The 21,685-nt window shown below is 46.3% G+C and overlaps 1 protein-coding gene across 5 annotated transcripts in view; it reads left to right on the plus strand.

Moving 5' to 3' along the window:
* Positions 1–21,685, plus strand: part of TRPV3 (transient receptor potential cation channel subfamily V member 3) — a 39,083-nt gene that overhangs the window by 4,040 nt on the left and 13,358 nt on the right. The window contains exons 1-11 of one of the 5 annotated variants that reach the window (XM_084823183.1): positions 155–1,197; positions 4,024–4,149; positions 5,818–5,928; positions 11,140–11,244; positions 11,690–11,776; positions 13,136–13,293; positions 15,845–16,021; positions 16,479–16,619; positions 18,012–18,292; positions 19,464–19,640; positions 20,896–21,054. In XM_084823183.1, coding sequence (XP_084679309.1) covers positions 1,172–1,197; positions 4,024–4,149; positions 5,818–5,928; positions 11,140–11,244; positions 11,690–11,776; positions 13,136–13,293; positions 15,845–16,021; positions 16,479–16,619; positions 18,012–18,292; positions 19,464–19,640; positions 20,896–21,054 — 1,548 coding nt within the window. In that variant the 5' untranslated portion in view covers positions 155–1,171. Of the gene's footprint in view, positions 1–154; positions 4,150–5,817; positions 5,929–11,139; positions 11,245–11,689; positions 11,777–13,135; positions 13,294–15,844; positions 16,022–16,478; positions 16,620–18,011; positions 18,293–19,463; positions 19,641–20,895; positions 21,055–21,685 lie in introns of those variants that run through there. The other 4 variants (XM_084823184.1, XM_084823186.1, XM_084823187.1 and 1 more) reach the window with 4 other exon arrangements.

The following is a 21,685-nucleotide window of genomic DNA, read 5'->3' on the forward strand; positions in this document are numbered from 1 at the left end:
CTCCATCTTTATGTTAGCAATTCTTGATGGTTCTGTCTTGTGGCTTTGTTTGAAAAAAATAATATATATATATATATATACACACACACACATACACACACACACATATATATATATATATATATACACACACACACACACACACATACATATACTCATCCTTGATTTTATTGTAACCAGCTGTGTGGTTGGTTGGCTGGAAAGTTCTTACAAGCCAAATTGCGGCATCAATGTCATGAAAAAAATATTTTTAAAAAATGTAGTAACTTGAGAAGATATGGTGAAAATTAGATATTTCTCTTTTTTCTCACTTTTCTGTATAAACTTGTACTTAATTTTTTTTTTAAATTATTCTCTTGATATTATGGAGGAAACTCCCAGTAGATTAACAAAGGGAAACATTTCATCTTACCTTGATTCATAAATACAAATGATAACAAAGAAGAGTTATAACCATAATCAGACTCATGCCAGTTAAATCGCCCCTAAGCGTAAATAAGTTTGCACTGAAATCTGAACTTTATTGTTCCAATGTTCCAAAGAGACTCAGTTTTTTAATTTAAAAATGTTTACTGATGGTTAGATATTTCAAGACGTTAGATTGACTCGAAAGAGGAAGAGAGGCAAGCGCTCTGAAATGAATTGGGATAGCTTTATGGAATCCTAGCCAAAATCAACCAAATCATTCTCTTTCATAGATTTACAGGCAAACTATGTGGATGTTGTATTAAACTTTATTGTGATCTAATACAGACGTTTCTTTTAAAAATAAAATGTCAAAGAACGCTGATATAAGCAGGCACCAGAGAGAAGGCATGGCTGATAAAAGTTTGTGTTCTCCTATTTTAATTTATCACATTTGTAACTCGTACATGTAAGAAGCACTGGCTTAGGCAGTTCTGTTGTTTTAACATGGCATTCCCCAACCTGGTGCCCTCTAGATGTTTTGGACTACAACTCCCATCATTATTGACCATTGGCTGTGCTTGTTGGGGCTGATGGCAGTTGACATCCAAAGCATCTGGAGGGCACCAGATTGGGAAAGACTGTTTTAACATGTTTGATCAGTCGTTTCTAAAGATGTTGGAGAAATCCGCAACGTATTCAACTGAGTTCCGATTTCTGTGATTCCAACCAGCAGATTGCAGAGCGGACCAGCTTTTTCTGACTCATGCGGATTCTCTGGACTTTGGCGGGGTTTGTGCAAATTCGTGCTAATGCGTATTAGCACAAGTGTGCCCTTGTACTAATGTGTGCTTGCGCTCATGCACACTTGGCAAATGGAACGAAATTGTCATACAGCCCTGAAAAAATCTGATTCTGTCCGTGAGTGGATGACGGAATGAAAGATGCCTGACAATCCACGAAACACAGATGGAACAGACTCAACAAAATCCACACATTCCTGGTTGTTACAGATGCTTTTATTATGTGCTCTGGGTTTCTTCTTTTTTGCGGTAGAGCTGTTGGGGGCTGAAAAACAGGGTGAAAAATGATCCTAAGTTAATAGTGTAATCTATGTCTGTGGTGCGGCCAGATTTAGCCTACTGCGTACAGTTGTGGTTGCCCCAAGAAGTATATCATAGAAATGGAGAAGGCACAGAAAAGGGAACCCCAAATAATGCAGGGTTGGAGAACCTTGACTTGGCAGCAGGCCGGGGTTCACAACATTACGAACGGTGTAGAGGCCGTGGAGCAGAGCGAGGGAAACTTTAATCTTTATCCTTGGCTCATAATGCTAGGACACAAGGTTGAACTGATGGAGGGATTGGCTGGAAGTTCATGAAATTCATAATGAGCTTAATGAATTTGCCCTGAGTACCTGTATGCTGAGAACAAAGGACATGAATTGGCTGTGCGTGAGCAGTTCCAGAGGTGTATTTATTCAGTTATCCCTGACCATTTGCCATGCTGGTGGGGGCTGATGGGAGCTGTAGTCTGAAACATCTGGAGGGCACCAGGTTGGGGCAGACTGATCTAATAGTTGGTCTGTCTGTCTGTCTGTCTGTCTAGAAGATTGTCTTTTCTATTTATAAATAGTCAGATCCCTGTACACAGATCCCTGCTCCGAGGGGCTTACAGTCTGATCCAGCAAGGTGCTTTTTCACACTTGCAAAACTCCTGTTCATGCAGAAGGCACTATTATTTTGAGCATCTGAGGGATGTCAGTGTGGGCTCAACCCCTTTTGCCAATGGGGCACGCCTCCAAAACTCTAAACGAACTTGTAGGTTTTCTGGTTTGCTTGTACCATATCCTCCTGTTCATATCTCATTGACAGTGCAGGGTGGTTTAATTCATTCTGCAGGCCGAAGGTGGGGACCAGAACAAGCAGGTGCTGCTTAACCCTTCCCTGTCCCGCTGTTTTTTCATGCTCAAAATGCCCAACCCCTGCCTCTTTTCCACCGTTTGGGGGTAGGCCGAAAGAGAGACATATCTGTACCTTTTTCCCCCTGTGGGAGCAATTCTGAGCTTAAAATCAGCTAGAGGGGGAAAGGGGTTAGCCACTTTTCCCCACGGTTACTTCTCCACAAAAATTTGCAGAGTGGTGAAGCTGCTTTTGGTTCATACAAACAGACCAAAAAAAGTCAGGAGAGAAGGTTATCCACAGATATATTTCTAGCTTTGGCCTTCTGAAGGTGCTAAAATCATGTTGCAGCGTGAACAATGAGGTATCAGAGGAGGATGTGACACAACTGAGGCAGGAAAAGCCTCAAGGCGGGCAAGATGCTTGACGCAAGGCCCAGTCCAGACTGTACACCCTGCTGACTTGCCCCACGCCTTTCGAGGAAGGAGCGGGCTACGCTGCATAATTACTTCCCTCAAGGAAATGGGGAAAACGTTTGCTTGGAAGTTGCATGCCCAACTAAGCAGCGTCTAACTCCATCCTAAAGCCACTGTCCCTCGCATAGCTGCTGTTGGTCTTTTGATTTAAAACAAAGAAAGAAGCTTTCTTTGGGGGGAATTACTGTCCATGTCAAAAATGGTATGTGTAAATAAATGCTGGGTATTTTTTGGAGGGTGGCCAGAGTGCAATGAAAAGGGGATCCCTCTTTTGCGTCCTTAATCAGGTATAATGTTCTTGCATATCTTCTGATCGTGTCAATGAGGAGAAACAGACGGTGTGTGTAGCTTGGCAGACTGGATCCCATGTTTCAAGTCCTCAGCTTCTGGGATGGTAGGACACTTGTGTTGCTTGACAAATTGGACCCCAACTTTCAAGCCCTCACAAGATCCCGGGTTTCGAGTCCTCATGGGATCCCAAGTTTCAAGTCCTCAGATTTTGGGGTACTGGGTTGATGTCATTTTGGGACTAATAGCGCTTTGTAGGTAAGGCTTGCTTGACAGCTGCTTGCCCTCTTACATTTGCAAATGTAAAGAACTGATTGCAGGAGGCAGTCTAAATGTCTGGGATACTCATCCTGGCAAAGACATTGACTCTGCAAAGATCGCCCCACCGCCCCACTCCCTCCCTCGAGGAGCTTCCTCCAGATTGTGGGAATATGAATTTCCCGAGGGGCAGCCATGTGCATCTCTTGCAGCAAAAACAACAATGCACCTCGCAGCACCTTAAAGAGCCCCAAATTCATTCTGGCATCAGCTTTCAGGGACTCCTTCCTCTTTATCAGATGCATGATATGTCAACTTCAGCTTGGCAGATCTTTATCATCATGGTGGGGGATGAAGTGGGAATGCAACCTGTGTTGTCACAGGAAACCGGAGTGCAAAAAAGGGACAGACAGTAACAATTACTTTAACAGGGGCAACGGTGAGCTGATTTACCCTATGTCGTGTGATTAAAAAAAACCTAAAAGCCTTTGTACTTCTTCAAGCCACAAGGGGGTGGCTGGGGGAATGATGGAAGTTGTAGTCCACCACCTCTGGAGGTGGGTAGACTACAGCTAACTAAGCTCTCCAAGTCCATTTGTATGACTTGCGCGATCTGACGGATTTTGTCCGAGCGAGCTGAATGCTAAGCGAAATCCCAGCAACAAAATTGACCGACTCTGGATCCTCTCTTCTAGGACAATGATCAAGGACAGCAAGGAAATGGCTCCCCTTATGGGCAGCAAGAAGATAAATCCACCAGGGACTCCACCGACGGGCCACCAAGACAAAAGGCTGGCTGACAGCACGCCCACCAAGAAAAGGTAGGCCATCTCTGCATCACCAGCAGCTCTGGGCAAACTGTAGTCAAGATGGCACCAGGGACAGACACATTTGTCTCTTTCAGTTTCTCTCGGTTTCCCATTTTTCCAATCTAAAGTTTGGTTTGTCCGGTTTCAACATCAGTTTCCACATCCTAATGTAATACATGTGTTTTTGCAGACCATTTTGCCTAATATACACATTTTTGCAAGCACTTTTTCCTAAGACAATGTATTTCTGACATTTATTTTCACTAATGTACATATTTTCGTGTGCCTTTTTTGATTGGAGAACTCCGTTGCAAAATTCAGAGAACGATAACTAAGTTTCGATTTGTGTATAGGTTCGAAGGTGCAAAATTAAGGAAGTTTGCATTAAAATGTGAACCAAACAAATTTCTCCCCCATCCTTAGATGGCCGATGTGTGTAAGTCCCTTTTCAAAATGAGCTCACAAAGAGTTAACCCCACCGCTCACAATCTTAGAGTGGAATGATGCATTCCACAAGCAATCCATTTCAAATCCAGTGTGGCATAGTGGTTAGAGCAACCTCTCCCAACTGAGCGCCCTGCAGATGTGTCAAATTACAGTGTCCATCAGGCTGGGGATGATGTGAGCTGTAGTCCAACACATCTGGGGGGCTCCTGGTTGGGGGGAAATCTGTTAGAGTAGGGAAGACCCAGGTTCAAATCCACAATCAGTCCTGAACCTCACTGGGTGGCCAACAGTTTTCTTTGGGCTTAATCTACCTCGCAGCACTGTCGTGCAGATGGAGGGTGCAAAGAGCCATATATCCCACCCTGAGTTCCTTGGAGGGAGGATGGGGCAAGAATGTAATGAATTCAATAAAAGAATACAGAACTGCCATTTTTGGCAAGAGCCCTGTGTTAGATCTCTCCCTTTCTTCCCCTCCTGCAAATATGATAGTGGCTTCATTACGCTGGATACAACCTTGCTTTTATCTACATCATTGTTGTATGCTAGCAGGCTCGGTTGATGGCATGCGTGTTGCTAGGCACTTAAGAGATTCGTGGCCAGGGCCCATGTGAGACCAATCTGCATAAAATTTGCATATGCTAATTTATCTCTACATGCAAATTTAGATGCAAGTACTAGGATTGATTTAACACAGAAGGCAAACCTAGACAATGAATTTCTCATGTAAATGATCAAAAATAAAACAGATTCTTTCATTTGCACCATCTGGAGTCAGTAGTTCCTCTTAAATTGCAATTAATTTGCCCTCTCTTGAGTCCCGTTCTCTTTCCCTTCTGTAGAAAAATTGCCCCCACCCAATGCAACTAAGCTTAAAATAAACATTGCCATTGGGGAATAGGTCCAGGGCTCATGGAAATAGACTGGTGGGTAGGTAAATTATTCCACGTAATGATGCCAGGATAAAGGGTAAGATGAGCTACATATTCTGGAGGGAGAAAAGTGAAGTGGGCGCGAGGCTGCTGTTTAAAGTGGCAGCCCCGCGTCCTTTGTCATGCGCCGTTCCATTTGTAGGAACAAAGGCCGAGAGGCCAGTTTGTGCGCGCTAATCCATCACTGGAGGGGCCAAGCCGAATGTCCCTTCAATGCTGGTCAAGCAACATTGTTGCCAACAGATCAACCACATTAAGTAGGACTTCTGCCTCCCCCCACCTTAAAGGCACTGTGTTTTTTCAGCGGAATCGGTTCCACACGTTCAGATGCGACTCGGCACACGGTGAGGAATCCGGCGACCCACACACAGGGGCAAATCAGCCCTAGAAAGCTGGTCAGCCAAGTAGCCGCATGGTAAATAGTCTATTTATCTATCATTTATTCATTCATTCATTTATTTGTTTATTACATTTCTACACCATGCAATTGCCAAAGCTCTCTCGGTGGTCCACAAACATCAGCCATCCATCTCAGGAGCATACATAGACTTCCCCCCACCCCAAATTTATCCTCACATGCCAGCCTTCTTTACCACCCTCCAACTTCCCCAGAAGTCCTATGGCGTTCAAATATGGTCCATGTGAAATTCATAGGCTGATTTTTAGGGTTGAATTTTCCTGGATAAGATCTACTAATTGATCTGTGATCCGTGCCTACAAAGTTTGGATTCTGCAAATAGGATACAGCTGTATATTCTAGCACCATACAGACATCTAGAAAAAATGGCAGCGCCCTTCTCCACACATAGGAGATGGATCTGGGAAAGGTATAATCTGATCTGGCCTTGAATGCACACTAGTTTGCCTGTGATTTGAGGGCAAATGAGCTCTGGAGAAGAAGATGCATCCCAGAGGTGCAGAAGTTTATGCCTGGGGGACAAATCCGCCTCCCCAGGCTTCCCCAGAAGGCCACACCCCCTTTCCTTGTCCCCACCCCCTCCCCCCAACCAACTGCCAATCATTTTTTGGCTTCCTGTCTTTTGTGCATTTTCCCCTCCATTTTAAATGGCTGAAATGCCTCTCCTAAGGCTACATTCCTGACAGTAAGAGTAGACCATATTGGGCTAAATGGACCAGTATCCTGGCCTGATCGAAGAACATAAGAAAAGCCCTGCTGGATCAGACCAAGGTCCATCTAGTCCAGATTCTGTTCACACAGTGGCCAACCAGCTGCCCACGGGACACCCACAAGCAGGACAGGAGCATGATAGCACCTTCCCACCAGAGGCATTGCTAGAGGTAGGCCCATGGGGCGCATGCCCCGGATCTGTTTCTTAGGGCCTCGGATCTATTCCCCAGACCACAGAGTGCCCATTGGTTCCAATGGAAAAAATTTACTTAATGTAATTGCCATGCCGGGGGAGGGGAAGGTATTTTCAAGAGGGATTGCAGCTGGGGAGGAAAGCATTCACTCCCCCCTCCCCACACATTTCAAATCCCCCCTCCCCCAAAACAATCTTCTCTTGCATGGCAATTAAGGAAAAACAAATTTCCATTGGTTTAGGATGATCTGGGGCAGGGTGCAAATCAATTGAAGAATTTATTTTATTTGAGGTGATTTGGATGAGAAGTTAATTTGCCTCCTTTGAAAGTTAAATAAATCTGAATCATTCTTTCTGCATTTGCATATGTAGATATAAATTGACATTGGTAAGTTTGATGCAAATTGGTGTATCTTTTCTGAGCCTAGCAACACCCCTGCTTTCCACCCATGTTCCCCAGCAACTGGTGTACATAGGCTCACTGCCTCTGATATGGGAGACACAATTTAGCCATCAGAACTAGTAGCCATTGATGGCCTTCTCCTCCAGGAATTTGTCCAGTCCCCTTTTCAAGCCATCCAAAGTGGTAGCCATCACTGCATCTTGTGGAAGTGAGTTCCATAGTTTAACTATGTGCCATGTGAAGGCAGCACATAAAAAGCAGCCTTCTGTGTCCCTAACATCCTTCTTTCTCTCCTGCACCTGCCACGTCCTTTTGTTGTTGTTGTTAACACTCTGCCCGATGACGGGCTCCTTTTGCCAGATTTCAGCCTCCAGCGTTGGCACGGGAAGGTGGGAGGGCAGGATCCTTTTCCCGGCTTGGGAAAACGGGGTGTGTCATGCAACATTCCTTCAGCGTAAGCAACCGCCAGCAGGTAAATTGCACAGCTGCCAGTCACTTTGCTCCATTTAATGACCCATCTCGCTGCTAGTAGTATTTCTACGGCCTCTGGAACCTTTCTGAATCCAGAAGGTTTCTTTGGGTGTCCTCAAAGTCTTTTGTGTGGGTTTTTTTCTTGGAAAGAGAGATCTCACCTGGCCCTCTCATACTGTCAAAATGAGTTCATTGGATCCTTCAGGGTGTCGTCTTTAAATGAACTGACATCCCGATGGATTGATTTCCATTCTGGAAAGGCAGGAACGTCAACGCCCCAGAGAATTAAGGTGGTGTAAAAGGGTAGTGATTCGTTACTCCAGTCATTTCCAGTGGGATGTCTGGGCATTCCTCTACCACTTCCTTGTGGACTAGTGTCTTGGTCAACCTGCACAGGTGCAACACCAAGTTAATACCCGTGAATTTGACTTTCACTGGCTGTCCCGTACCAGGTCAGGTGATTGGTTTATGTAGTCCAGTGTTGTCTACCCTGGGTGGCAGTGGCTCTCCACATTCTTGGGCCTCTTGCCCTACTTTATCCTCACAACAACCCTGTGAAATAGGTTAGGGTGGGGAAAAAGGTGTGGACCACCCAGTGAACTTCATGGCTGTGTGGGAATTTGAACCCGGGTCTTCCAACATAGGAACATTGGAAGCTGCCTTATACTGAGTCAGACCCTTGTCCATCTAGCCCAGTATTGTCAACACTGACTGGCAGCAGCAGCTCTCCAGGGTTTCAGGCGGGAGCTTTTCCAGCCCTACCTGGAGATGCCGGGGATCGAACCTGGGGCCTTCTGCATGCAATGCAGGAGCTCTGTCACTGAGCCTCGGCCCATCCTTCACCATCCCTAAATCCAACCACTAGACCCTAAATCCCAACCTTCTATCTCACTTTACTGTGATTTCAAAATGGAGTCTAGAATTAGGGCTCTGTAGATCTGAGTATTTAGGTCATATCCCATCCCGCTGATCGCCCCGTCAGCTAAAACACACTCCTCTGCTTTTGATTTCGACAGCTGGGTCTGAAGTGACTGGGCATTCCCACTCACACCCATCCACCCTGACGGCGTAGATATTCGTAAGAATATTCATTTACCCAGTGCCATCAGAACACAGGTCGCCTTGCGTGTGCGGTGACGGCAACTGCAATGCCGGAAAATATCCCCTAACACCGAAGAGCGTACAGCAGCCTCTGCCAACCTGACGTCCTCCATCAGTTTTGGACTACAACTCCCCATTGTCCCCAGCCAGCGAGGCCAGTGGTTGATGGAAGTTGTAGCCCAAGACATCTAATCTGGTGGTGGATGGTGTGTGTATACTCTGACTCAAAGGCACAGGGAAGTGAGACCTGCAATAGCATGTTTGCAGTGCGGAGCATTCTTATTCAGAATTTTAGACAGCCAGGCCCACTTCAAAGCTATTCCATTACGTCCCCACTTCAGTTTTCTGTCTGCCCTGCAACAGATTCTGTGCTCCCTGAGCATGCTCATTGGAGCGTTGGGGGTTGTTGTTTTTCACGGTTGATTCTCTCTCTTTCTCTGAAGAATGTTTGTACTTCTGCAAACCATGGGGTTTCCTCAACTTCACTTTGAAGAATTAGCTTGCTCTGTGTGTGTGTGTGTGTGTGTGTGTGTGTGTGTCTCAGACTCACACAGACTTCTACACCAAAGAGAGGAGCGGCTGAAGCATCTCTGGCCAGCGTGGGTCACTGGGGATTATGGGAACTGTAGCCCAAGACATCTGTGGGGTGCCAGCATATGCCACCCTTGCTCTTAAGTTAAGGCAATCCTTTCCCACCCTATTAAATAATGGTTAAGCGTTCTGTTTTTTAACTTCATGCCACCTTCTCTCCAAGGACCACGTCAAGTTGGCGTATACATGGTCCTCTCCCTCCCATTTCCCCCAATTTTATCCTCGCTGCAACCCTGTGAGGTAGATGACATCGAGAGACAGCAGCCGGCATGAAGTCGGCCAGATTTAATTGGCCCAGACAGACCTTGCATGTCCTCTGATGCCAGCTCAGACAGCCTGTGGGATGTGTGCACAGCTGGTTTATTTGCAGATATGCAAGCAGGAACATCACTGCCCCGCCCAACCCTACCAGCCACAGCACATGTTTTGGCCAGCTCCAAACCAATCAGTCTTGATTCTTGTTTGCTGGCCAGACTCAAATCTGCTTCTGTTTTTTGTTTGTTTGTTTCTGTTCTGGTGCCCCCCACCCACTCTCTTGGCACACGTACCCCACCCAGGCTGACCACAGGGGCCATCCCCCTCCTTGGCAGGTAGGTGTAACCCGCGGTCCAACCCACCTTCCTTTGCTTCTAAAAATGAACAGGAGCATTTGTTTATTAATTTGTGGGGGGTTCTCTCTTTCTCCCACCCCCCCGCCCCACTGCCTTTGCTTTCCCTAAGAGACACCTACGTGGATTTCTTTTTTCTTAGCACACAAGTTTATTTAAATCTGGAGGGCAGAACCTCAGACCCTGGGGCTAAATTTGGGCTGGCTGGAGTCAGAGTCCGGCCCCCTTACCACCTGCCTTTAAGTCTTATTCATGCAAGGTCTTCTAGGATCCAGATTTTATTACTGATGCTGCTGACATTTTAAAACATTGGCCATATTATTTGCTTGATTATATAGAGCCAACATTGGGCATGAAGATTTACATGAGCAGTGCAGAATTTCAAGCCCTAGGGCTATGTCCTGCCCTCCTGGGGCCCCGATCCAGCCCTCTGGAGTTCCTCCAATGGCCATGAACTCTTCCCGTTCCCGCAGCCACCAATCATTTGGCGATTTCCCGGCTTTGGTGGAGCTTTTTTTCCCATCCTAAAAGGTTGAAATGCATAAAAAACTTCAAGCTGAAAAATAAGACCTGGTATCTTTGTGCGTTTTTTTAAATGTTGGCCCTGCCCCTTCAACTTCTTGGGGTTCCGCACCCCTGTTTTAAATGGAGGTGATGACTTAACGAGCGAAGAGGCAGGTGATTCGCTAACAACACACTCTCTAAAACAAAGACAGATAGATATAAGAACATAAGAAGAGCTCTGTTGGATCAAACCAAAGTTCCACCTAGTCCAATACTCTACTTCTCTCTGTAGACAACCAAACGCCTCTGGGGAGACATTTAGGGTCACAATCCTGTGCATGTTTAGACAGAAAAAAAGTCCTACAACTCTCAGTATGGAAATTCTAGGACTTTTTTCTGTCTAAACATGCATAGGATTGCACCCTTAGTAATTACAGGTATACTCCGGTGTCGATGAAGGCTCCAGAAGTATCCATTATGTACCAGTACGGACACTGCTTGAGCCTTCATTGTCTACCTGGGAGAAACTCTGAGAAGGCAGGGTTGGGGGGAGAGGTGGTTCTGGGCCTATTGCCATCCATTTTGCTTTCCCACTAATTGCAGCTTTGATCCAATGTATTCAACAGTTCCCACTTTTTTCTCGAGATTGAAGCCTTCGACAGCCCCGTCACACCCAGCCGGACGTCGCCTCCCGTCTTCTCCAAGCCGATGGACTCCAACATCCGTCCATGGTACATACAAGATGCCACGGTGTCCGTCACATGGAGGGCGGGGGCAGAGGAGGCGCGCCCGGGCTTTGATGATCGCATTTGGCATGGCAAGTTAGGCACAGAAAAAAGTTCTACGGCTCCCAGCATTCCCCAGCAGGGCTGGCTGGGGAATGCTGGGAATTGTAGGACTTTTTCCTCTGTAAACATGCATAGGACTATAGCACTTTTTCTGTCTAAATATGCATAGGATTGCACCCTGAATGACAACTGGTAACTTTTTGAAGGTCGCATCTTGACTCATGCTCAGAGGGATGAAAGATTTAAACAATGGCACCGGAAAACTACGTTCCTTCTGGGTTCTTTTGTCTTCTCCAAATTACTGATGATTACTGCTGTGTAATTGGCTCTGAGATTCTCCTGACTTTAGCATTCCCCCCCCCCCCCCCGCAATCCCTTTTTCATCCAGCGCGTCTGCAAATTGCGAAGATATGGATTCACCACAGTCTCTCCAGGACGATATGACGGAATATACCCCCAACGCAGACAGCTATTGGTGAGCGTGGACATGGGATGTCTTTCTGCATGGAGGTTTTCTATAGATTAGATGCTGCAATGGGTTAGATTTATGGGTCTCTTTCTTTTCTTCTTTCTTCCTGATGTGGCCAAAGCAGCCGGGCTTTAGGTATTGATTTGTTACACATCTTTAGGAATGATTGTCAATAAATAAATTTCACAAAACTTGCATCTTGAGCAACTTCAGACAAAATATGAATGAGAGAAGGGCCTAGTTCAAATGTAATGCTTAACCATGATTTGGGCTAACCCTGGTTCATTGTCTTGACCCGGGGGTATTGAAGCTCTTTCAGCCTCTTTTGGTGTTTTGGCCCCTGAGAACCCTCCAAAACTGCATTTGTCCCTTGGGCTGAAAGAGTGTCAGAGGACTTTCTCCTAATCGAGCAGGGCTGTTCTCATTTTTATTATTTATGTGAAGTATTTTTATCACGCTTCTCAGCCAAAAGGGGTCCTGGAGTGCCTTACATATAATCACCTTACAATCTCAAAAGACACGACACAAAAAGAAAAAGGGATGCGGAGGGGAAAAAAGTAAGTCAGCAGGGCTGGTGGAATGGCTCCACTTCCCCACCTTTCTCCCTCAGTACAGCCTGCTGATATTCTTATGTTCTTATTTGATCCCTTTCTATCTGGAGCTGCCAAGGACACCACCTGAAAGACTGAGATCCCATTGAATATAGCCACATAGAAAGGAATTTATTTTAAACCAACCAAGCTACAGCCAAAGCCCTTTACCATAATCATACCTTAGTTTGCTTAGATCACCTAGCATTTATACAGTGCATTTGAGTATTCAGAGCACTTTGCACATATCATTTTATCCCAGCACTGCAAGACAGACCAGTATTATGATCTCACATTCAGTGGTGTAGTGAAGCCACTCATGATTATGGTTCCCATAGCTGCTCCTCCAAGGACAGACCAAAAATGCACGGAGCTGTGTTGATCCATCTTTCTGTATGTCTTTTGCAGGTGTTTTGCAAAGCTAATGAATCTTCATTGCCCATTCCAGCCCAAGCCAGCCCAAAATAGTTTGCATTACAACTGGGAATGATACATTGTTGCTGGGAAAATGTATTCCCCTGCCCCACAGCTACTGTGAGGGTTGCACCTAAGCCCAGAGGGAACAGGGAAGTCTGGCCTGGGGGGGCGGGGGAGAGATGATGTCAGCATCCCTGCTAATAAAAAAGTCCCAGGGCTTCGACCTTGCGAGCCCTGACACTGCTACACCACTGCTGACATGGCCAGTATGGAGCAGGGAGTCCTAAGGGAGGCTCGAATGTCCCAGTTTCACACACTAACTAACTACTGCACTGCTATTTTTCTTGCTTTAATCCAGCACCAACTCCTCCCAAAACGCTCGGCAGAACAATTGCCGAAAAAAGCTGAAGAAGTATCTGTTCCGGGCAGTGTCGGAGGGCAATGTAGAAGAGCTGCAACGCCTCCTGGTCGAGCTGAAGGACCGGTCCCATGCTTGCAGGAACCTGACAGTGCAAGGTAGCTCGGACTAGTTTGCACTCAGGGTGCTCTGCCCTCACTGGAACCCAAATTCTGGCTGCGGGACAAAGTTGGATTCCAGCGCTGGAGCAAACGACGCCTCTCTCTGCTCATTCATTACGGCCTGGATCCAAAGGACTGACCCGTTTCTTTCATGGTCTGGAGGTCTTGCGTTTCTCAAGCCGTTGCCTCTCCTGTGCTGTGTTTGAAAAGAGGGGGATTTTCAGCAGGGGTCTGTGAGGGCGAAAGGAGATGTGATACTGTTTGTGCAGCTAGCATTGTTTGGTGGTTTTCCAGCTTTTCATGTCCCCCCCCCCCTTCATTCTCAGAGGTCAGAATGCTTCTTTTAAGGCTACTGGCAGTAAGAGCTTCAGGCTAAAACACGCGGGTGCTTTTTGTATTGTTACTCTGCCTCTTGCCTTTCGCCCTGCCCCCTCCTGGAATGTGGCCCCCGGGAGCTCCTCTGAAATTAAATTTGGCTGTGGGGCTGAAAGAAGTTCTGCACTCCTGGTTTAAATTGAGGTGATGACTTAACAGGCTAAGAGGAAAGTGATTCGACACCCCTGTTTTGGGGGATAGAAATGTTTCCCGAGGAAACCTGAACTGCAAGAATGGTTTCCCTGAACTGCTACTGCTTTTGTGCCACTTTCATTAGTCTGATTGTTTCGTCTAGTCATTGCTTCTTCTTCTTTTTTTCTGCCTGGGTTAGTGACATGGGTGGTCCCAAACAATCAGGGATCACAGCTGTCACAGCACTACAGCAAACTGGAGAGACTGTAGCTCAGTGGTAGCTGAGTACATGCTGTGCATTCAGGAGGCCCCAGGTTCAGTTTCAGGCATCTCCAGTTAGGGATGGATGAGAATTCCGTTTTAGGGGTGAAATCTTGATGAATTTTACCATTTTGGCCCTGGTGGATTTCATTCCATTTCCCCTCACTGGTGTTAACTCTATCTGTAGCAAATTGATCCAATATACAGATTTCAGATTTTTTTTTTTTTTGAACAGTGGTGGCAATTTTTGCAAATGGGATGATGTGTTTTTCCCTGTGACTTGTGCAAATGGGATCATGTATCTGGTTTTTATTTATGTATTTTGGGGGGGTGTTTAAATTTGTGCAAATGGGGTTGTAATTTTTAAATATTTTTTAAATTGGTGGTCTTTTGCACATCCACCTGTCTGCTATTATATTCCCACTGCAAATATCCTTGTCAGTTTCATCCTCTCCACACTCTACTTCCTTTAGCCCAGCAGAGCCTATTCTGGATTTATCAAAGAGCTTGTCAATTTCATCCCCCACTTCAGCACTCCCCCACCCAAACCCCAAAGAGGAGGAGGATAAAACTGACAAGTTCTTTGACATGTAGGAATATGGCTCTGTTGGGCTAAACAAAGGAGTATAAAGCGAAGATGAAATTGAAAAGGATATTTACAGTGGGAATACATAGTGGATAAACAGACTTGCCCAAGACCACCAATTAAAAAACAACAACACAATCCCATTTGCACAAATTTAAAGACCCAAAAAATAAATTAAAAATGAAGTTTGCGCAAATTTAAAAACCCAAAAAATAAATTAATCGATGATCCAATTTAAATGAATTTAAAGACATGAAAAGTAATTAAAAAACATGGTCCCATTTGCGTGAATCACGGGACCCAGAACAAATGCATCTATTTATTATATGTTTTTAAAAATAGCATAATTTTAATCTGGTGTTCTATCCTCTTACTGTTTTATCTCTTGTTTTCACTACCCTGAAATCTGTTCTAGATATAGAGCGGTATATAAATATTGTACATAAATAAAAATAAATCAATATTTAATGTGCGCAAAAAATTGAACATTTCTGGAATCATAAAAACAATCTGCTACAGTCTGCCACCACCGATCAGAACAGAAATGCTGTGAAATCCCTTCGGGCTTAAACGGAATGGAATTCCCAGCGTCACGCATCCTTCTCTCCCCAGTTAATAAAAGATCAGGGAGCAGGGGACAAGAAAGACCTTTCTCTCTGCCTGAGATCTTAGAGAACCTCTGTCAGTCAAAACCGTCAGCACTGGCCTTGATGGAGTCATAGTCTGACCTCATATAAGGTGACTTTCAATGTTCCTATAGCCGATCAGGTTTGGCTGTGTTATGTCATCAGTCAGGCTAAACACAGTCAATAAAGAAAGAGGGCAGGTTTTCCTGGGATGGCAACATTCACCAGGGTGATGCCAGCGAATCAGGGATCACCTCATGAATGGGGTGATGGCACTATGGTATGTAGCCAGTCAAATTTACCCATGTGATGACATTAATTGAGGGAGAAAGGAACAGAGGCAGAGTTGCATTTTTGTGAGCAGTGGGAAAACATGGACCAAAACAGGAGGCATTTTTGACGTGTTGCCAAAAACATTTCCAAAAGGCAGTGAGCAGCTTTCCTTCAGGCCTAGCTTTCGTGACGATTGTGCAAGTCTCTCCAGCAGAAGGGAGTTCCACATATAAACCCCTGTTTTTAATATATGCCCCAATTCTTATTTTTGTCATTCTTATTTTTTGTTTGCCAGACTATCTGATGAAAAAAATGACCTCTGCAGACACCGGCAAGACTTGCCTAATGAAAGCCTTGTTAAACATCAACCAGAACACAAAGGAAATTGTGAATATACTCGTCGCATTTGCAGAAGAAAATCTTATTTTAGAAAGCCTTATTAATGCAGCATACACGGAGGAGGCATACAGAGGTATTTGCATCTGTTAAAGCTTCAGTAATATATTGATGATTGTCGTAAGGTTTACTCCCCTAATCCAGTTAAATCTAAGTGAGTGGATTGAGAACTGGTCAGGTTTATAGATACTCCAAAGATTTTTTCCAATAGGAAGGGCAGAATAAATAGTAACAGGTAGCAAAATCATGAATAAATAGCAAAGGGAATAATGGAGGAAGCTATGATTACCATATACTACAACGTGTCAAAGGGAAATGAACTGCAAGCGTAAAGGGCTTCGGATGTAGCTTTGTTGATGAAAGATCATTTTCCTATTAAAGTGCAAGAAGCATTGATTAAATTAATACCATAGCCTGTTGCGCATAGAGTGCCCAAAGGCAAACGAGGTTTTCCATCCGAATTAACCCTTGTGTTTTTCATTGTGCCCTGTAGGCAAGGGTGACCGGTTTTGTTTTGTTTTTTTAAACCGCAGGACAGACGGCATTAAATATTGCGATCGAGAGACGGCAGTATGACATTACTCAGACCCTGATTGAGAAAGGGGCAGATGTCAACGCTCACGCGCAGGGCGTGTTCTTCAATCCCAAACACAAGCACGAAGGCTTTTATTTTGGTATGTGAACCCTGGAGTCCCGCTGATTGTGTAAGCCACTGTGGGAATGAACGCGGGGAATGGGTTGCTCTAGTTCACGGGTGGGGAGCCCCTTTCAGCTCAAGGGCTGAATTCTGTTTCTCAGAAGCTCTTGAAGGCTGCATTCCAGTAGTGGGCAGGGCCAGAGGCAAAAGGGGTGCCCCCCCCCCAAATATGCTTGCATATTTTAGCTTAAAGCTCTTATTCCCAATGACTAGACCTTAGGAGCGGTACTTCAACCTTTTAGAAGGGAAAAATGCGCAAAAGCTGGAAAACCCCCCAAATGATTGACAGTCAGGGGCCAGGAAAAAGGGGGGAGGCCATTGAGGGAACCCCAGCAGGGCCAAATTTTGCCCCCAGGCCTGAAATCCCCTGCCTCTGCTCTCATGAGTGATGGAATATGGTAGAAACTGGAGAACACCTCTGAATCTCTGTTACAACAGCTAGAGACCGGCTTTTATATAAGCAATGGGACCTACAGCAAAATGTTGCAGTATATTCTCCCTCCCAACAGGGGTGGCCTTCTTCAGGGCTGTAGCCAGCAGCCCCCGCCAAACTGGGCATTCTGTCTCCCGTCCCTTTTTTCTGTCCACTGACCATGGTCAGTCCTCACTGAACTGTGGGTTGCTGTTGTTGGGAGTGTCCCCACCCCCCCACCCCTGCTTTTAAGGTTGGTCAGAAGGATTTTGTGTACCTCTGCAACTCTCGAAGTTCCCCCGCGCTTTCTGGTCCCTCCCTCTTCTTTCTCAGTGCCCCTGCTTTGGCTCCATTTCTGTCGGCACTCGCCATCTGAGTTCACTATGAGAGGGAATGGCTCTGGAGCTCCACTCTCCACTTGGGAGATGAATTTTATTCATCAATTATATCTTTAAACCAGCCAATAACCAATGTTCTCTGTGATGACTTAAGCTCTCCTAGTTCTTAAGCTCCCAACACCATATCCTGGGAGGTGGAATGAGAGGTTTGTGGCCTGGCAGTGTGTCACCAGCTGCCCAAAATAAATGCATGTGATGTCAATGTCAGTTAGTCCTGTTGGTAAAAAAGGGGTGATGGAGAGAGGAGCAGGAAAAGCAACATCCTTGTTTGCTCCAGTTGGACTATCTCCTCCGTGCCCCCGGAGATGAGAGGGGAACCAGGGCCATTTCACTAGCCCTGCTGACTGCCTACTTAATTTTTTTCCTCTTCCCTCCCCATCCTTTTTTCCTTGCATGTCGTGTCTTTTGAGATTGTAAACCTGCAGGCAGGGACTGTCTTTTTTAATGTAAACTGCTGAGGAGCGGGATAAAGATACTTTAAATTATAGATATAGATATATAATGCTATTAAAAACACACACACACACACACCACACACAATGACACATTCTTTCCTCAGGTGAAACCCCCCTGGCGTTAGCTGCCTGCACCAACCAGCCAGACATCGTCCAGCTCTTGATGGATAACAGCAAGACGGACATCAGGTCGCAGGATTCCAGAGGGAACAATATTTTGCACGCTTTGGTGACCGTGGCGGAAGACTTCAAGACACAGAATGACTTTGTGAGGAGGATGTACGATGCCATCCTCCTGAAAAGCAAAAGCCGGGAGCTGGAGACCATGAAGAACAAGGATGGCCTGACGCCGCTGCAGCTGGCTGCCAAAACTGGGAAGTTAGAGGTCAGCCTGGTTTGTGCCCAAAGGGGAAAGGGCAGTGCGCTGTGCAGTGGTGTAGCACTGGCATTTTTTTTATTAGCAGGGACTCTGTCATCACCTCCCCTCCACCTCCACCATCCCTGTTGCCTCTGAGCTGACCTGCAATCCTGAAGCATGTGGGGGGAAATGGATGTGTTCCCTGTTGTAATGCGAAGTATGGGTGGGAGGCTTGGTCTGGAACGGGCAATTACAACTAGAGATGCATGGAATGTGTAAATTCTGTTCCATCTGCATTTTGTGGATTGTCGGGCGCCTTTTGTCCCGTTGTCCACTCATTGATGGATTCAGATTTTTTTAGTTTCCAAATTTGCGCCAAATCGCTTGCATTCACACTTGCGCAAATGCACAAATCCCCCCAAATGTACAAGCCCCTGCAAAATGAACATTTTCACTCTTCAGCTTATGGGAGAAATGCGCATTTTCGGCCAGTTTTTTTTAATTTTGCATATTTTTCTATGACTAAATGTGTGCAAAATTCCGGAAAGTTAGAAAAACGGCCCACAAGTCCACGGAATCCTCCTGACTGAGGAAAAGCTGGGCCACTGGAGAACCCACAGGTTGGAGTCATAAGAATCCAAAGTTATTGGATTCTGTTGCAGATTTCTCTGTCATCCATAATTATAACCCAAGAGCTTCTAGGGAGCCCACAAGCAGGACATGAGGCCAGTTGCCTTCTCCCACTGTTGTTCCCCAGCTACTGATAATTCAGAGGTATACTACCTCTGAACATGGAGGTTTTGCATAGCCATGTTGACCAAGGCTAGCCCCAGGTTTGAGGGGGTGCTGGGCAAAGTTCCCTCTGGTGAGGCCCCTTTCTCTGTTGGTGGTGCTGGTGGGGGGGGGGCACCATTTTAATTTCCCACAGCATCCCAGAGTGATGCTTCTTGGAGGCATTGCGAGTAGTTAAAATGGCCACTAGATTTGGCTGCTTGAAGCGCTGGGTCAGATGTTAAAGGGGGACAGTTAGTGGCGAACCGTGCCAGGGATATCAGGGCCGTGGCAGCTGCCCAGTCATGCCCGGCATTGGCGCCAGCCCTGATCTGACTGATGGTTGTTGACAGACATCTCCTCCTCCACGCTGTGGTCAGCTCAGGGCATCGTGACACGCTCAGTGGTCTCTTGTTTGGCTCGGCAGATCTTGAAATACATCCTCAGCAGAGAGATCAAAGACAAAGAGATCCGGGGCCTCTCCAGGAAATTCACCGACTGGGCTTACGGCCCCGTCCAGTCTTCCCTCTACGACCTGACGGAACTGGACACCACCTCGGACAACTCGCTGCTGGATATCATCGTCTATAATACAAACATTGGGGTACGTCCTTACACCCTGTTGCGCTTGTGTCCTGCTTGAGGGTTCCTGGTCCACAGCTGGTTGGCCACTGATGGACCCGTGGTCTGATCCAGCAGGGCGCTTCTTACGTTCTTACCCTTACAGTCATCGTCTGGCTTTTGGGATAGCTATAGCGTGAATCATAGATACTGGAAAGAAACGAATAATAATACATAATAAGTACAATTAAAAAATTGGTCTTCCTGTTAATTCATCCACTAGAGCAGGGGAATCAAACCTCTTTCAGCTTCAGAACCGAAGTCAGTTTCGGAGAAGCTCTTGGGGGCCGCGTTCCAGGGGTGGGCGGGGCCAAAGGCAAAAGGGGCTGGGCCAAGAATACCAGCCTATGGTAGCCTAAATCTCTTCCTGCCAGTCACTCAGCCTTAGGAGAGGCATTTCAACCTGTCAGAATAGGGAAAACACTGAACAAAAGCCAGGAAACGGCCCAATGATTGGTGGTTGGAGGGAAGGGGGTGTGGCCCTCCAGGAATTCCCAGGGGGCCAGATTTGAACCATGAGTGCTGGCATTAATGCTCAAAGCCCTTGATGGCTCAGGGCAGGTTATCGGAAGGATCGCCTCCAAGCAGATGTGCCTGCCCAGGCCCTAAGATCATCAGCGGTCCTTCTCCGTGAGCCCCTGCCAAAGGAAGTGAGACAGGTGGCTACCAGGAAGAGGGCCTTTTCTGCTGTAGCACCCCAGCTGTGGAATGAGCTCCCTAGAGAGGTTTACCTGGTGCCTACGTTGTACTCCTTCTGGAGCCAGGTGAAGCTCCAGAATAACTTCTTATTCTCCCAGTATTTTAGCATTTTAGCTTCCTAGCCCTTTAGCTTTGGTGTTTTAAATCCATTTTTTAAATCTCTGCATTGCTGCTAGGTTTTATTCTGATTGTACTGTTATACTGTGGTTTCAAGCTTTCATAGTTTATATTGCTTGATGCTGCACTTTGTGGTTTTAAGTCTTGTGAGCCACCCAGAGAGCTTCAGCTATTGGGCAGTATAGAAATGAAATTAATAAATGGCCCTGAGTTTCTGCCCCCCCTCCCTGCAAACAAGAGCTTCAGTGGCTTGATCTACCAATCCGAGCTTGCCGCCCTACTCAACCCAGCACTCCCCTGGGATCAAGTCTTCATGCAAGCGTAAATCTCGAATCCCCCGTTCCTCCTCGCACCAGCCCTTTCCTTTTCGGCGTCTTACTGTCTGCTCACGGCCCAAACGTGCTGCCTCCCTCTCTCCCCAGAACCGGCACGAAATGTTGGCCCTGGAGCCCCTGCACTCGCTGCTGAGGATGAAGTGGAAACACTTCGCCCGGCACATGTTCTTCCTGGCGTGCTGCTTCTACTTCGTCTACAACGTGATGCTGACACTGATCTCCTATTACCGGCCCCACACAGACGTGGTAAGCGGCGTCATCCAGCAGCCCCCCGCACCGGTTTTGACCGGTGTTGCTTTATTTTCAAGTACAGAGCAGAAATCTTTGCCTGAGATCTTCGCACGTCCATCCTAGAGATGCCTGACCAGCACAGGAGCCTGTGTGTTCGCTTATGCGACGAACCACCTTTGGGGTTTGTGTTTTGAGGGGGGTAGATCACTTGGAGTGAGGGAATTAGGGAACGGGAGCAAGAAATGACAGTTAGAAGGGGGTGAGGGTAGGCGGGGGTAGCCGGTTGGAATCAGTTTAGTACCAGTAGCCCTCCAGATATTTTATTTTTATGACTATTTATTACATGTATGTACCCCCTTCTTCCCTATTTGCAAAGAGCCCGAGGCCGGTTACATGGTCCTTCTCCTCTCCATTTTATCCTCACAACAACCCTGTGAGGTAGGCAAGGCTGAATGTCAGGGACTGGCCCAATGACACCCAATGAGCTTCATGGCTGACTAGAACACGGGTCTCCTAGTCCAGCACTCTAACCACTACACCACACTGTTGAGACTCCAAGCCCCATCAGCCTGTTGTAGTCCAACAACATCTGGACAACATCATGAGGTCTCCACTCCTCATTTACGAGACCATAGTATCCTAAAGT

Source organism: Heloderma suspectum, chromosome 16 (genome assembly GCF_057233095.1).
Source record: "Heloderma suspectum isolate Gila_16-S chromosome 16, 16-S_ref, whole genome shotgun sequence".
Taxonomy (NCBI): Eukaryota; Metazoa; Chordata; class Lepidosauria; order Squamata; family Helodermatidae; genus Heloderma; species Heloderma suspectum.